Here is a 17663-nt window from a genome sequence, read left to right on the forward strand (position 1 = left end):
TTTCTCAAACAGTCCATAGAGTGACAGATCACATTGCCTCTAAAAATTGCCTTTATTGTGTGATGTGCATCATGTGACTCAGCAATGCAATAAGCATGAATTGAAAAATTGAATACACTGATCTGCTTTATGCTTTCAACTATAATGCACACACCCAGGTCTCAAGTCCTGACCTGATGTGGTGGAGAACTATTTATGAGAAATATTTACTGTCAATGCTTTGGTTTTTTTTACCATGTTAATGCTGAAGTAATGTAATGCAACATTAGTTTTCAAAAGTTTTTTCTTTCCTCTGAATCAGTCTGTCTCTTGGGTGAAATAAATTTGATCATATATATCGGGGAACAGCTGGCTGCAGGAGGTGCCTGGCTGCAGGAGGTGCCTGGCTGCAGGAGGTGCCTGGCTGCAGGAGGTGCCTGACTGCCTGTGGGCAAAGGGAAAAATGACACTGGGAGAGTAATTTCTGCCGAACCTTCAGTGCTGCACCCCAAGTCTGACTTCTGGCTCCATAAAGTCCAGTATCCATTACCTAAAGAGGCTAAGGAAGGGATTAGAGAACTACATGCAGATTTAGTGAGGGGGGGTCATTAAAGAAATAGTCTACTCCCCTGCCAATTCTCCCATTTTGCCAGAAAAAAAAAGGTGAATGGTATTTGGAGGTTTGTTCAAGACCTGTAGGGTCTTGAACAAACCTAACCCAGTGTGCATGGACAGGAATTGGCAAAAACTCCAGAAGGGTTCTGTGCACCGGGAGAAAGTGCATTGGTGTAGTTTGTGCTCCCATTTTGTGCTCCTGTAAGCAAGACACCAAAGCTTTATTAGACATGTGCTGATAAGTGAGTGATGGTCTCTAGGACCGGAACAAGTGGCCTCTACACAAGTGATGCACAAGCCAGATACAAAATGGTAATTGCATGCACTCCTGAGTATGACTGGCTATTGTAGGCCCTGAATTAAAGATCTCAGCCTTCAGTGGACCTGACAATTGGACTGGTACTGACAGATAGACTGACTTGGATGTCTGAGGCAGAAGACACTTTGACTGACTTAAAACTGGTCTTAATGACAGCCCCAGCTTTGGGGGTTCCTGATTATAAAAAGTCCCTTGCACAGTGTGTGGCCGAAGGAAACGTTTCATGACTTCCATTTTGACTCAGTATTATGGGGGAAGGTGCCAAACTGTCGGGTACTTTTTAAAGCTATTCAGCTCAGTGACCTCGCTGCCAGAGAGCTGTGGCTGCAGCAGCTGAAGCAGGGATGGCAAATGCAGACTTTGTGCAATTATGTTATGCAAATATTGCCCACTGATGCTTCAAGTTCCTCATATGGTGCACATGATGATGACGCAGGCTGGGACATCTCAGCTGACTCCTGCACGCTCTGTGCACTAACGAAATGTGTTGCTAATACTGGCCAGTGTGACGTTAGAGAGGTGTTCTACTCTGAACCACGCTACAGTGCTCCGCACCGAATAGGATGGGGAGTCCCGCATCTGCCGGCGGGTGATAGATTCTGTGAGTAGGCCCTGCCCAGATCAGATGTTCCCCTGGAGGGGGGGTTTAATTTTATTTGAAGATGTGTGATCCCTGAGATTGGAGGGCGGATCACCGGCCACCACTTACGCAGTGGTGCACTGGGATGGATCAGTAGTGGATGAAGGGCGATTATCCAGGTGTTGGTCCATCCTGGCGGCTCAGCTGTTTGTAAACTGGCAGAGGGCCAGAAAGTAACTGTATACACTGATTCAATATATGCTTTTGAGGTGTGTCATTACTATGGCACCCTGTGGAAGCAGAGAGGTTTTCTGACAGGCTCCAGAAAAGCCCTTTTCATCATCATCAGCTAGTGAAGCCATTATTGGAAGCTATTATGCTGACGTGAGATACTTTGGAAGTAACTGATCTAATCTCCATAGGTCTGCATATCCAGGAGTGTCAAAGTCTGTCCATGGCCTGGATCACGTGTCACCCGAGTGCGGCATGCACCCAGAATCACCAGAGAGGCTGCTTGCTCCAGCAGAAATTGTGTTCTTTGCATGACGTATAATGTGGGAAGTAGTGTTCCACAATAGCAGTAGTTTAGTTATTAATATATTGTTTCAAAACGTCGGAACGCATTTACATATGTACTAATGTAGCTCATGTTTGGACAATTAACACATGAGAAATTAACTCATGAGAAAAACATTTGAAACAAAATTGTGGTGGCCACCTACGTCACTTTATGGGTTGACCAGCACTAACAGGAAGCTTAGCAGTTATGTTTAAACACAGACAGCAGCAGTGTGTAGCTAGGATCTTGAGGTATCCGGGGCTTAGCCCAGAGACCTAATATGGCTGAGGATTCTCAAACTGAGAGCATGGTTGTTAAAACATCTGAGCTTAAGAAATCATTTGGGGGTGGTTTGGATTCATCCCCGAATGCCCCAGGCACCTGACTTGTCTGGACAAGAGGACCTCTTGTGCAAAACATACAAAGGCCCTTGCGTGTGTTCAGAGATTTTGGTAGAATTTTAGAGTAGCCATAGAAGTCAATGAGTGTGTAATGTGGCAACTTTCTGTAAGGGAAATGTGTTAGTGCCAGCAACCATATCTCCTTGCTTGCATGCAAATCTTAATTGCTAATAGACAATTTGATTGATTAGGGTAAACCCGAAATCAATTGCTTTCAGGTGAAAGCATTCAGTCCAAAATCACTGACTCCAAGTTGCACAGTTTGGAATTAACCAATCTGCTGATACACAAATCAGTACAAAATCAGCACATAAAAGTGGCTGTTGGACTTATAGGTTTAAGTGAAGATGGAAAATTTTAAGGAGGGAAAATCTTTAATCCCACAGAGGATTTGGATGCAAAAACAACAGGGGGTTTGGTTGAATCCTGAAGGAGCCAGTGGGTGAGGACTGTGAAGAACACTTTTCTCCCATGACATTTTAGCTGTTATTGTTGACCCTAAAGGCAGTGGCGGAGCTAGACTTTTATTTAAGCGGGGGCCAAAGGGTGAGCAAGGGTTTCTCAGAGGGGTCCATATAAATATGATAACTGAAGGAAAAAAAATTCTCATACACACTCATAATAAACAATGAGTTTGCAAATGTTTGTTGAACAAATATGGGAAAATATCCCCTTCTCTTCATTCTGTCGCTATATAAAATAAGACGGCCTGGTGGTTACACTTCATCATGATTGTTTGGCAGAAACACTATAAGAAACACTATTTTAACTAGTTTTCTTTTTATTTCATATAGCTAGATATTACTAAATGAAAATAGATTAATTAATGAATTAATTAATGAATCTTGCCAGCTAATTAAACCCTCACATTACAGTAGTCAGTAGGCTATAGTGAAGTTGATTCAAAGCTTTTAATGACATGCATAGCCTGCTTCCATGTAGTGGAAAACTGGTTCTCTACATATACACTTACCACACAGACCTCAAGCAAAGGCTAGCTTTGCTAAAATAATAGAACAACACTATAATTCAGCATGTGCACTAAAACATACACACGTAGACGCTGTCTAAAAGACGATCTATATCAGCACGAGCAGGGCTCGTGGCTAATTTAAACGAGACGTGAAGCAGACAGTGCGCAACGCTTTCATGCTGCTATTTTTTATGTACTGCAAGTGTGACCACCTCTCATTAGGAAGGTAACACATGCAGTGTAATATGTTGCAAATACCTGCTTAACTCGTGCTGTTATCAATACCGCGGGTGAGTTTTGGATCATGTAGGAACGCGTGCCACTGCCAGAGCTTTTAGCCAATGACATGTCAGTAAGCATCACGCACAGGGTACTGCTGCCTGCAGGGGCACTCGGAAATTACAGTTTTCCGCTCAAATCTTTTAATGTTTATCATTTCCAGCGGGGTGGCACTGGGGGCGGCAAAGGCTCTGTTGGGGGTGGCGATTGCCACTCCTGCCACCCCTTTGGCTCCGCCCCTGCCTAAAGGGTGCAGAATAAAATTAATTTGCTCCAGGAGCCCAAGAAAAGTGGCTTGATCCTGCGCTTGAACCCCAAGCTCAAAGGAAGATGAGATGGTGTCAGGATCGGGCTGTCTTGTCAACAGCTGTGGACCGACATACTGCATGAGAGGATACAACGGCTGTACAAATCCCTTCCGCATGAATCCATTATACACATTATTATACATTATGCCACACCCTACCAACATGGGAGCAGCAGTGTGCCCATACTGCCAACTCTGTTGTCAACTTGATCTGATATTATAATCATTGCGATACTGTATAGTCACATGACCTTTCACCACGTGCAGATTCATTTCATTTCCACCAATAAGCCATCTGGGTTTTTAACTTTTTATACTCAAATAGTTATACTCAAATAGTTAGTTAATCAAGCAGTCTGCTTACATTGTTCAGTTTAGGTATTTTTAAACATGACAAAATGTGGAAAACATTTAAACTGTGATAATTTTAATTTTATAATATAATAAATCATAATTTTATTTTATTAGGTCGTCTGCTTCTGGTTATAGCTACCTGAGGCTAATGCCGCGTGCGCAGAAAACATAATTGGAAAAAGTAAGTCATTTTCTCTCTATAACAAATATAGACTCATCAAAGCTTACGATACACCGCCAAAAAGGAGCCACTGAAATCCAGCAGCGAAACTACAATAAGCGCTTTGAGACAATGTAATATTGAAAGTGTACTGTAAATTGAATTGAATTGAATATTTATATACAGTGTTGTATTATAGCGTATTTGACTTATACATAGTTCAGTCATTTGTACAGTACTGTAATATAAAAAGCGTTCCTTTCATCCTGAAAGTATAGCGTTCGTGACGTCACGGCCTAGCCCACTTATTACGGTTTCTAAATCGCAACAAGTGTTTTCACTGCCGGGTAAAGAAGGCAAACCAGGCAATGAGTAGCACACCTTCTAACTCAGGTGCTTGCTTGCATGGTGGAAATATGGTTTTTATTTTAAGAAACAGATTTGTGTCACTTTGTATATTACACAGTAAGTAATCTTTCTCGAATTTGCGTGACTGACCAGATTGATACTCTCTATTTGCTGTGCTCGTTAATTAAAACGCGTCTGTGTTTGAATTCTATTTTATTAACGAATAGAACTATAAAACTGGGTAGCTTGCACTATTTTGATAAACTTACGAAAAATATTATTCTCGCCGAAAAAAATGTTATTCCTATTATGGTAACACTTGACGGGCATAATGTAGTATCATGCTATTACTTGTGTATTATTTAACCGCAAACTAAGTTTTATTATATACTGATGTTCTGTTAATTCATCGTTAATGAATCGTGATCGACGCTTGATTTGTCGCAACCAGATAGGCTACTATATTTGTTACTATATCTGTTGATTCGGTAAACGTTTGTGAACTACTGTACAAGTAATGAATAACACAAGTTGAATACTGATCTCATGTTTGTTCGTCATTAACGAATCGTGCACGTGGCGCATCTTTTATCTCAGGTAGCGACTATATTTGTTGATTCTTTGTTCATGATTTGTACTTTAGTAGTAACTGAGTAGGGTATTTGTGCCGTCAAATAAAGTGTTACCAATATTATAATTATAATATTATACCTGAACACCAGAAAGCAGACACTATCTCGTTTAACTGCGAAAATAGCATACATATGGCGTTTCACTTTATTGATCTCGAAACTAATATATATTATAATACGTATATTTTGAAGAGAATACAATTTCAGATTTCCATGTAACGTAAGGTGCTTGAATATAGACAGTTCCCCGTCTTAGCTGTCCATTGTGTATAATCTAAGTGCACAGCATTATTTTCCATGTAGGCCTATCAAAGTTTCTTCATCTGGGTCTGGGGTTACAAATTTAATTTTGCAAAGTACTTGAACCCCTCCAATGTGAGTCGTTCCCTTACATTACCTTGGCGCTATTCAAATCAAAGATTAATCTCGAACATCTTTTAAGGAATCTGGTGTTTTTGAAATACGTCCAGTTGGTTTAGCCAATTTTAACCGTAGCGTTGCAGGCAGAATGAGTGGAATTGCAGGGCTCAAAAGGAAACCACACTTCTAATCATCTAATGAGCATTGTCATTTCCGTTTGCTTCATTGAAAAGTCGTCTTTGTTAAACAGCGTTTCAGTTAACTCTGGAATGCCAGTCCCCATGTTGACACGGGAGAGTCCCCGACATAAGAGCGGCTTTAGACCAGTCAGCCTTGCAGAAATTTGTATTTTCTCAGCTGCATTGTTCATGCCAAGTCTGCACCTGCAAATTCATTGAAACATGCAGCTGAGTATTAAGCTCCTTTGCTTAATTGCGTTTTTCAACAGCATTCTTGTAGCCTACTGCCCATCCGTATCTTTAACCAGAATGTTACATGGTTTCATTAGGGAATGTTATAATACTTGTATCCTCTGGCATGACATATACTGAAACCATTCTCAAAATGATTGCTCTGAAATTCATTTTGGGAAAGCACTATAATGAAGTACAATAATAAACAAAAAGAAAGCAAAAAACAGAGGTGCTACAATCGAGTGATGAGCAGCACTCCTTGATGTTAGCGTAGCCTTTCTTTATTCTTGTTTCCCTGTCCTGCCTTGTGTTTGGACCCTTTATGGCCCCTTTTGTTTCTATAGTCTCATTGTAGTCCAGGTTTGATGAAATTCCCTCGTTGTCCGCAAGCCACCTAGTGGATCATCACTCCTCCTCTATGCTCCATTGTGACAAGAGGGCACAACATTACCAAAAAACTGTGAGATTATTGGTTACAGATCTTAATCACTAGCAGAAGATGCATATGTACAGGTCAGGTGTACAACAATTAAAAACCATGCTTTTTTTTTGGACTCTATGCAAAGAAGGTGAAGAGGCTCTAAATCGCAGAACCACACACTGCATTACAGTATTATTATTCTGTTTGTAAATGATGTTATGTGTGATACTGAAATGATTTTATTTTTCAGGTTTTGTTATACAGTATTCAGAGTCTTTTAATATCGGGACAGCAGGAGCAAAAATATTTAGTGGACCAGTGGAAGAGGAGTTTGGATATACTGTGCAACAGTTCAAAAATTATCAGGGCAAATGGTAAGAGAAATTCTTATCCTCCACTTTTCTGACACAGTTATTACTGCCTTTACTCTTTGTCAATAACTGTTTGTTGTGTTATTTTATGGTGCATGTTAGGGATGCACTGATCCAACTTTCTCAGTTCCAGTACCAATACCAGGGCTATGGGTTTTGGCCAATCCCGAGTACCTACAGTATCTGATACCAGTGATTAATTAATAAGGTGTATGTCTCACTGTGAGGAGGAGACAGATTATTCTGTTATGTTTACGGAAACATCAGGCTTAAATACTTGACTTAAGTAAGACAACTTTGTAAGACAATGTAACAAATGCACACTTATGTATACACTGAATTATTAACAATCAGCCAGCCAATAGTTACTTTTAATCATTAATCCATATTCGTAAAATTTAGTTAACACTGTGTGTGGGCTCCAGCCTGCTAGCAAACACAACATACCTGGGGCAATGATGGATAAACTCCCAGCTCGGCAGTCAAAAACTGTGCATTTCTCCATATGCCAGAGATGTTCACGAGTCACAAAATTAGAGTCCAAGTCAAGTCTCAAGTCTCCATTGTGGTTCCAATTTGACATTACTATTTATCAAAAATTTAATGACCTCTGTTTTTTTCTATTAGTAACAACACACAACAACAGCGTGTTCATGGAGGCAGCCATGTTTGTTCCGAGATGTGTAGCTTGAATAGATTGGTTGGATGTGACATCGCAGACCTCAGAATTTTAGACTTTGCAGAGATAATCAAATGCACCATTTCTAGTGGCAAAACAGGAAAAGCATGTTGTTTGTTGATATTGGCTGACGTCACGCTTCCCCCCACTCCAGGTCCTATGCTCTGTGCACAGCCACACATCGTGATGTTTAACACCTTCGCATGTGCAGAAATTTCAACAGAATCTTAAAGACTCTTATTGTTCACTGTTCCTAGTCAAAAAAATAATGAATAGTGAAAATGCATTCAGACACGTACACTTCCCTTGTATATCGCAAGCTATAACAAGTGCTCAAAACAGCCCAAGTTAGCGACTCCCAAATCATCAATTTGCTTTTTTTATATTACTCGCTTTGTGTGTAATTGCGTGCGCTTTGTATAGTGAGATTTTCCATTAAACGGTATGTCCACCTCTCAAAACTTTTTCAAACTTTGTTTTTCGCAAATGGCTGTGCCAGTAGTTGTTGTTAAAAGCATAAAATACTCTGATTGTCCCCCTCTTATTTGAGGCAGGTTGCAGAAAAATTCAAGCATTGGTGCTTAGCGATAGCAAAAGGGAATACGTTTGACCTTGCGAACAGAATGACTGTATTTGATCTTATTAACCTGTTTACTCTATTTGATCTTGATGGATCTTATTACCATTTCACAAAAGCATTATATGGATGACAATCTACACTTGACAGATTTAAGTAAAATCACCCCAAAATTAAAACAGCAGTGATGGGTTGCAGCAGCCATACTGTGAACACAGTATTCCGTGGATCTCTTTGCAAACCTCTCAGAAACATGGTATAGATCAGTGGTTCTCAGATTGGGTGAATAAGATTTTTTCTTGAATATTCTCTTATAAAGTTTACATTGTTTTTTCATTGTCAGCGTCCAGGTTGGGCAGTTTATTCAGTAACAGTCTGGTAGCTAGGTCAGTGAAATTTGTTGTGGGGAAATTTGTTAATTGTGTTGTATTTTTGGAGAGGTGTGTAGGTTAGGCTTGGGCGGTACTACTGTAATATTTAGTTGGACCTGCCCCACCCCGCAAGAAAAGGGTAATGGTATGAATAATTAGATACCACCCAAGGGGGGCTAGAGATAGAGGTTGGGGGAATGGGAGTAATGGTGGTTAGATAGGGAAGGGGGGTGTTGGGGCTGTCCAGGGAATATATCGTTGTCATTTTTGTCAGCTTCTTTTCCATTTGTATGCATACTCAACTAGTCCATAGCTATAATAAATATATTGTGATGCTGTGGGGTCCAAAGCATTGCACTACCCCAGTAATACCAAGCAGTACATTATCATTTCTCAACTCTTAGTGCTAAATTCAGCGGCAAAAAGCAAGTTTAACTCTAGCCCCCAGACGTTTCCTGTGCTTAATAATGCATTCTGTTTCCATGACGTTTGATAGAATGTGGTATTTACAGCTCTCAGGAAATATCCATCCATCTGCCAGTGATACACATACAGTATATAGCAGCTGAATCTTGGTTATGTGTAGCGAACGATAGTGGAAAGGGTCACCAAGGTAATGGCAAATAATGGCAGAATTTTCTGAATCAAAAAATTGAAACAGGAATAACTGAAAAAATAATATCAAATGTGATTTTGTTCGTAAGGTCAGAAAAATACTTGTTTGGATTTTTGACAAAAAATAGAAATTACTTTTTGGCAATTATTGCCCTGGCATGAATGAAAAATATGCCTGGAATCCCATAGGGATTAAAGTAAATGATGATTATAGTAATATTAATATTGGATCTTAAATTCAAAAATGGGTCTAAAGGGAGCGTAGAGGACAAGGTGGTGGTTGCAATAAGTCCAAACTGCTTCCAGGGATTTAATCAGTTATTGTGCTGGGTCTTTCATTAATATTCCCTTAAATTTAGTTCGTTTTCTGTAGGCATTATCTCTTACTCCTAAGGGAACATTTTGTGGCCTATGGCACAAATGATTTGTTCTATTGTGATCGATAACTGGGATCAGCTGCATTCAGTCAAAGTTCACAATGTCAGCCACTGAGTGGAGAAAACAAATAATGAGTGTGTTTAATGAATATAACCCTTTGTGATGAACTGTATATGAGGCAAATTTGACAGGAGGCCTTTCTCTTCTGAAGGACTGGACTTTGGAATCAGTTTTTCTCGAGTTAAAGCTATCGTCCTGTTTTCAACAATTTCCTGTGCCAGAAGGACCTTTGGTAAACAAAGCAGGCGTGGGACGGTACACTGAACACTCCCTTTGAAATTCCCCCAGTTTCCTCGTTTCTCAGCAGCCATATGAATGCACTTCTGACTCAGTCTTTCATAGGATGACCATGAATGTGTCATACTCTTGCAGTACTGCATGCCATAGCCACCTTATCCCTGTAATCTGTGTCATCCAGACACCATTACTTTTTTCCTTTTAAAAAAAGTAGTTTTTATTAGTCTTGGACACAAATACCGTTACAGAAACTGAAGGTCATGCCCATTTACAGTATTTCTTGGAGTTTTTTGGCTACTTAATTTGAATATACAATTTTTAAAATTTATTTTAATTAACCACTTATTTTGTATTTCTTTTGAAGAGCTTTTTTGGAAATTTAGACTGAGTACTAGTATTATGATTACTTTTCTGTTGACGTGTGATATGCAGTACATGTACAGGGGCTATATAATATTGCTTATATTCATTTAATAATACGTTGTGGTTTACATATAGTGTCTCGCCTGTAGCTCAGTGCCTAACCTGTTGTTTACTGTGCGTGTGACGTATTTCACGGTGGTAAACTGCACCCCCACCATATCTCCTCAGTATTGTGTATATAATTAGTGCATCTGTGACTAACAGGGACTCCTGTCTGGCTAGCTTCCCCTCGGAATATGACTGGGCAAAGGTTGTTCATTGTGCATTCAGAGTAAAGTCCCACTGCAAATCCCCCTTTTACTCATAGTTTTAATCATAGTGTTTTAACAGAAAACACAGCTTTTTGATCATTTTGACAATATAACCTGGATAAACGGTTAGAAGATGGAGATGGATGGATACGAGTTTGTAAATACAGACACTCCTCACTAAACGACCTACCTGTTTAACAACCATCTAGGCTTAGGATGTACGAGAACTTTGGTCGTGGAAACGGCAGTGAGGTGCCTCAGCATCAAGCATCTCATCTCGCGTCACCTTTCCTCAGTCTGTCTTGATCCTGCAGTCGGTCAGTATTCACTAAGCCAGCATTCACTATTTCCAAGACTACATAAAAACCACGCATGGTTTCAACAGGTTCATCAAAGATTCAACCTGCATAATAGTATTAGTGGTGAGGAGAGCACAAACGTAGAAGCAGTGGAAAATTTTGTAGCCCAATTTGATGAGAAAGGCAGTTACCATCCGATTACCTGTATTTACAATATGCAAACCTAAGTAATTTATATATGAGCAGATCTCCTCTATTCTATTACAGTATTCAGTGCACTACTGTATAAACATTTATAAATGTACTAAAAATGTTATGTGCAACGTTGACAGTAAAACAATATCTAAAGATGGTTGACTCAAACCCGCTACCAGTACAGTACCCCTGAAATACCAGTAAGGGGCGGCTCCTCCATTCATCGACACATTCGCTTAACAGCCCAGTCATAGGAGTGGAACTCGGTTGTTAAGTCACGAGTGTCTGTATTCAGTCATTTTCAGTAAAATACTGAATATCTGTGCTGTTCTTCCCATGCAGGCTTTTGGTTGGATCTCCTTGGAGTGGCTACAAAGCAAACAGGAAAGGGGATGTTTATAAGTGTGAAATCCCTGGAACCAAAACAATCTGTGAGAGACTCAACTTGCAGAGTAAGTTGGTGATTGCAGAATCTCATATATGTACAGATGAAGACGCCTTTTTGCTTCCCAATGAGGCCTTACATTCTCATTTCGTTCACTTAAGACTTAGGTGAGTACTGTTTAAATGGGTATAATTAGCTTGTAGCATGCTACTTTTCCATCTCCAGACTCTGTCACCATTTCATCCGTCAACAATATCAACACCAACATGAGCCTTGGATTGACTCTTCTGGCCAAAAATAATGGATTTCTGGTAAATCAGTCATTTTTATGGTTTCCTTTCGTTCTGTTCATACAGGATATTGTTTTCACAGGGGCGAACTGAGCAAACAGTTTCGTAACCTTACAGGTTGCTTGTTCATGTCCTCCAGCCCTGTCTGAGCAGAGTTTGCATGTTTCTGTCTGTTTTCCTCATTTATGTCCTGTAATTTTCTCCAACATTCCAAAGAAATGCACACTCTAAATTGGCCTATATGCAGATATATCTGTGACTCAGTAGTGATGTAGCATTCTTTATATAATATGTGTGCTGTGACTGGCTTTGATTATTGAATGGGTTTCTTAATTTTCAAAATTTTAAAATTAAATTTCTCATGGTATTGTTAGTTTTAAAATATTGTTCTTCCACTGGAATGGAAGTATTTAGTATTTGTATACACTGGTACATTTCATCAAGATTATTTGGAAGTCTGTTATAATGATAATGAGGGATAATTCAGCCATAATGGGCCAGAATAACGAAAGGAGGGGGTGTGAAATATGGGGGAGGATGAGGCCTTTTCTGGGATGCATGGGCTCCAGGGACGAGACCCTCTACTGACCTTTAATCAGCCATTGAGGAGATAAAAGCAAAAACTGAGGGGAAACCTGGAGCCACAGCCTGTCTCAGTGATTATTTACTTTGTTTTGTTGCTGGTTTGTATGTTTTCATACCCATTTTGGTCCCAAGGGTGCCAATAAACCTGCCCCTGTTCCAACCGTCAATCTCGTAGGTTAACATTTCCAGAAAGTAAAAATCCAGACTAACATTTTGTTTCAACCAACCAGCTGAGTACTCTGTGACTGTTTTATACTGAACTGGTTAATTGAAACAAAATCTTGGTCTGGATTTTTACTTTCTGGACCTGAAACATCCACTTCTGCCCGTGGGCCTCTACACTGTCAAAGGGTGAATTCTCTCTGCCACTCTAGACCTGCGGTCCTCTCTGGGCACAGCAGTGTGGCAAACAGTATTTCAATCCAGGAATCTGCACGGAGGTGAACTCCCTCTTCAAAGCGCAACCTTCATTTTCTCCTGCCATCCAGAGTAAGATCTTCATGCCTTTTGTTTGTTTGTCTCTTTGTCCATCATGCTGTCTGTATGCGATAAAAATTCAGAGATACAAGAGATACATATGCTCTTCAATATGGAGCCCTCAAAGTACCAAAAAATGGTATCATTTTATCTTGGGAGAACATCTTGTGTAAACACAATATCATCTTGATCAGAGTATTGAGCATACTTCTGTGAACACCGCAAACACAGCTCATAAAATTCTACTTCAGCCTTAAGACATTCTTGTTTCACTGTAATAAAATATTCAGTGTTCTGGCTGTAATATGTTTTAACAAGCGCAAGCTAGGCGGTGTTTAAGCACAGATTATTGATGTCCAGTGCACAGACAACAATGTACACCAATCATTTTTGAGATTCAACCTCTTTCACTAGTTGTGTTTAATCTTGTAATCTTGTTAATAGCTACACAAATGGTTCAGCATTTACAGTTAATGGCAACTATTACACACCCCTTGCATTTCCAGATTTCTTTATGGGTGAACTATAATTTTTAAATGTTGACGTGCACATCACATTCAGTGACAGTCATGTGCCCTGAGTGTCCAAATGATGTACTAATACAGTACAGTAATGATGTTATAACTGCAGTATAGAGCAACAATAGACAGAGATGTCAAGTTAAGTGTGCTTGTCTGTGGGGGACAATGCACACCTCTTGGATTTTCAGATTATGTATTTCCATATATAATTATTACTAATTACCATTTCAGTGCACATTGGAATAAATAATTGGGCTAATAACTCAAAAACTAAAGACATGTCTACTACATTATGTTTTAAGCGGTTCATTATGGGAAAGTGCATCAAGTGGTCATTTATTGCACAATGGGGGGGGGGAGCTATTTCTTCAGGAGCAGCGGTTGGATCCATAGTTTTAAAGGTTTATCTTGTGCACAAGATAAAAAAATAAAAATAAAAATACCATTTTTCAGAACTTTGCAGGCTCTGTACTTTTATATGTGTGTTTGTAAATGTATATGCACATGTATATGTATGCATGTATATAAATATATGGTTACATTAAGTGCACTTTTATAATTCATTCATAGAACATTCATAAGCAGCATGTAAGTATACCTTAACACGTTTTAAAGTACAGTGGTACCTCAGCATAGCTGTCAAGTCTCTCGTTTTGGCCGGGAAGATACCGTATTTTACCCCTCTTTCCCGCCGTCCTTCCGTATTAGTATTTTCCCGTAAATCTCTCGTATTATAATATCATTTAAAAAAATTCCTCTGCCTCTTCAAACTGAACTGTCAGTAGCCTCGCGAGAACTGCCACCTGCAGTAGTCTGCAGGTCATTTACAACATTAACCAGGTCATAAATGCGGAGGTTAAAATGGAAATGCTGTGTGCCAAAAACAACGTTACTTTCACCTTCTGTGACGACTTCAACAAAGATACAAAGTCTGCAACAAATCTGTATAATAAGTCATTAGTGAATGCCAGAGAGCCACATGAGTGAACATGAGAGATGACAAGAAAATGTGTAATGAAAATAAAATGTAAATGACAAGTGGTTATTTTAGATTTCTTGTACACCCGTCTTAAAATGTAAGGGATACTGGAGCTTGGTTGGGGTGGTGGGATGGCTTGTGGTGGGTGCTGGAAAATTTCCCTTATTTTCAAATCCAAAACTTGACAGGTATGTACCTCAGTTCTCAAACTCATTAGAACTCGAATTTCTTAAGTCGAACCAACCTGTTCGAAAAAAAATTACCTGGGGCTCGATCTGAATCTCAGAAGTCGAACCGTGAACGCCGACCTAAGAATTTGTACGCGCAGCACGTCTCTCAGCGGAAACAAAGGGTAACGCTACAGTCTCAGCCTCGCATTCACTGTGATAGCATCGTGCATGTTTACACAAGCTGAATACATATATTTAGACAGTAAAAATACATTTAGACAATGATACAGTAACAGTAATTATTATACAATAAAATACATTTAAAAATAAATATTTCTTTATTCATTATTTTAATATTAATAAACCATTAATACATTTAATTATAATAATATTGTTGGGCCGAGTGGGGAGGAAACTGAGACAAAGGCGCAGACGTCATCGGGGAATACGGGGTTTAATTACAGGTAAGGCAGGCAAAACGCAGACGGAAAATACAATAGTGAACTGGGGAAACAAACTGAAACGCGGACGAAATACAGAGGGCTAATGAAAACAACCAGAAACAGCTGATCACACGGGGTTAACGAGGGAGCGTGGCACACGGAAGGAGCGGACGATCGGGGCAGGACACGTCGGGTTTTTTTTTTTTTTTTTTTTTAATTTACACATTGTTTGGATACATTTATTTTCTTACTTTACAAATTACTTGTTTTGATATATGTGCTTAGATGTGTTTAGTACAGTATATGCTCTTCTGATTTTATCCGGTTCATTTTGTGTTTAAATGCTAAAAAAAAGAACATATTTAGGTGTAATTTTTTTGTGGCCGGGAACCAATTATTTGGTTTTCCATTATTTCTTATGGGGAAAATTCGATCAGAACTCGAACTTGTTAGGATTCGATCCGGAGTTCTGAACGGATTAAATTCGAGTTCTGAGGTACCACTGTATTGTATTTGTAACATTTTCGATGAACAAGCATCTTTAATTTACATTAGTAAGACAACATAATTGTATAATGTAGTTAACGTAGTTGCTAACTACATTAGCTGTCATATTTTACTCATTGAAAGTGTTATGAATGCAATGCGTTAAGACATGTTAAGGCAAACTTCTGCCCTGTTCTATGAATGCATTATAGATGCATTATGAAGGTGCTGTCAATGTAAACATTACAAAATATTTATATTTTAACTTTCATAAATTGGATATTTAACATTTAGTAGGCCTATATGGTTTATTCTGTTACAAGATGGATGGAATTACATTATTATAATTTTTTAATTTTAAATATTACGTTTTTAAATCTACTTAATCTTACTCAATTTGTTGCCAGGTTGCGGAGGTCCAATGGATTTAGTAATTGTCTTGGATGGGTCAAATAGCATTTGGCCGTGGGAACCAGTGTTAGAATTTCTTAATGAACTTTTGAAGACTGTAGACTTTGGTCCGTCTGGCACTCAGGCAAGTATTTTATATAATTCATTTCATAATTCATTACAGAGTATTTAAATTGCTTTTTTGTGATTTTCAAAATTTCACAAGTATAAAAAGTTTTAAAAGCTACTATGAGTATGCATTTATACATGTATGTATCAGAGATGGGGCCTCAAATTTGCGGCTCGGACTCAAGTCATTTAATTGACTTCCGACTAGACTTGCTACTTGGACTTGACTCCTTCTCCTTGATAGCGACTGGTAAACAATAAGAGTCTTTCTTTAAGGCTCTGTTGAGATTTCTACACATGCGAAACACTTACTGTACAACTCTTTACCCCGACCTTCAGAACTGCCGTAAACGTGGAAATGAGGTGCGCTGTGAATCTGCGGTCCATTACTTTTTTTCAAGGACCCGGATGTGTGTCACATTAGATTGAAATTGAATTTGCGAACTGAATTTTTCTCCCCAAACCGTAAAGGCGTTAAACACAGAGCATAGAAACTGGAGCTGGAGAAGCGTCACGCCAGGCAGAATAAAAAAAAGTAAACAAAGCGCGGGATATTCTTAGTTTTATTCAGAGTATTATTTTATGTTAGATGAAAAAGCTTAGAAATCAGCATTGCTTAATCTGTGTCATAAATCATATTTAGCCTGCAAGGTGGTGTGATACAGTGACACAGATCGGCACAGATTGCCATAAATCTGATAATTTAGCAGGTATGTCCAAAAAACGTTTCCAAGTCAAACTGTATTTTCTTAAGTCCCTGCACCTTTTCATTGTACCCCGCGTACTTGTAGTGTTATATCTTAAATTATTCAGATTTCCATCACGGATTCAAATGTAATGGTTTTAAATTAAGTAAAAACATAACAGCAGCAAATAATTTGATTGAACGGTTACATCCCGTGACTAAAGGTGCAACACGACTGCATACATTAATTTAAGTTTTTAACATGTCGGTTGCGTGTGTGTGTGAGCGGGTATACCTTATGGGGACACAATGTCCCCACAACGTTATGAATACCTGTTTTTTTTCCCTTATGGGGACCAGTTTGCTGTATTGTATTGTACTTATGGTTATGATTAGGGCTGGTAGGGGTTAATGTTGTCATAGTTAACGTTAGCAATTTTCCCATAGAAATGAATGAGCAGTCCCCATAAAGATATGTTTACCCGACTTGTGTGTTTGTAGTTGATTGTTGTTGCCAAGTTTGGACCTTCTTTGGCCTATGTTTGTAACTGTTCACACTAAGGTTTACCTGTTCTTATGTGTTTTTTTTTTCCCCCAAAAGTATTTGTTTTAAAGTCTACATTAGAAAAGTACTTAGGTTCTTACAAAAAAAATATTGCTTCAAAGGCATTTGAAATAGCAGTTACTTTGAAAATGTATAAAAGCCTAGGGAACTATGAGACGAGCAGTTTCTATTCAAGTGACGATTCCCATTAGTCGCATCAGTTACCAATAGAAAAAAACAAATTGGTGGTTAATTTTTTTTTTATGAATAGTAATGTCAAATTTGAACCACGATAGAGACTTGAGACTTGACTCTGACACTAATTTTGTCACTCCTGAACATCTCTGGCATGTATGTGTTTAGATAGACACCCTCAAATATACATGTGAGTGTAAATATTCCTGATGGCAGTTTGCACGTTTC

The 17663-nt window shown here is 38.9% G+C and overlaps 1 protein-coding gene across 1 annotated transcript in view; it reads left to right on the forward strand.

Annotated features, from left to right (window-relative positions):
- The first annotated feature begins 4837 nt into the window (after positions 1-4837).
- The window catches only part of itga2.2 (integrin, alpha 2 (CD49B, alpha 2 subunit of VLA-2 receptor), tandem duplicate 2), a 30241-nt gene continuing 17415 nt past the window's right edge, over positions 4838-17663 (forward strand). The window contains exons 1-6 of the mRNA XM_023823077.1: positions 4838-4991; positions 6951-7074; positions 11499-11608; positions 11767-11852; positions 12791-12905; positions 15900-16027. Coding sequence (XP_023678845.1) covers positions 4895-4991; positions 6951-7074; positions 11499-11608; positions 11767-11852; positions 12791-12905; positions 15900-16027 — 660 coding nt within the window. The 5' untranslated portion in view covers positions 4838-4894. The remainder of the gene's footprint in view (positions 4992-6950; positions 7075-11498; positions 11609-11766; positions 11853-12790; positions 12906-15899; positions 16028-17663) is intronic.

Source organism: Paramormyrops kingsleyae, chromosome 7 (genome assembly GCF_048594095.1).
Source record: "Paramormyrops kingsleyae isolate MSU_618 chromosome 7, PKINGS_0.4, whole genome shotgun sequence".
Lineage (NCBI taxonomy): Eukaryota > Metazoa > Chordata > Actinopteri > Osteoglossiformes > Mormyridae > Paramormyrops > Paramormyrops kingsleyae.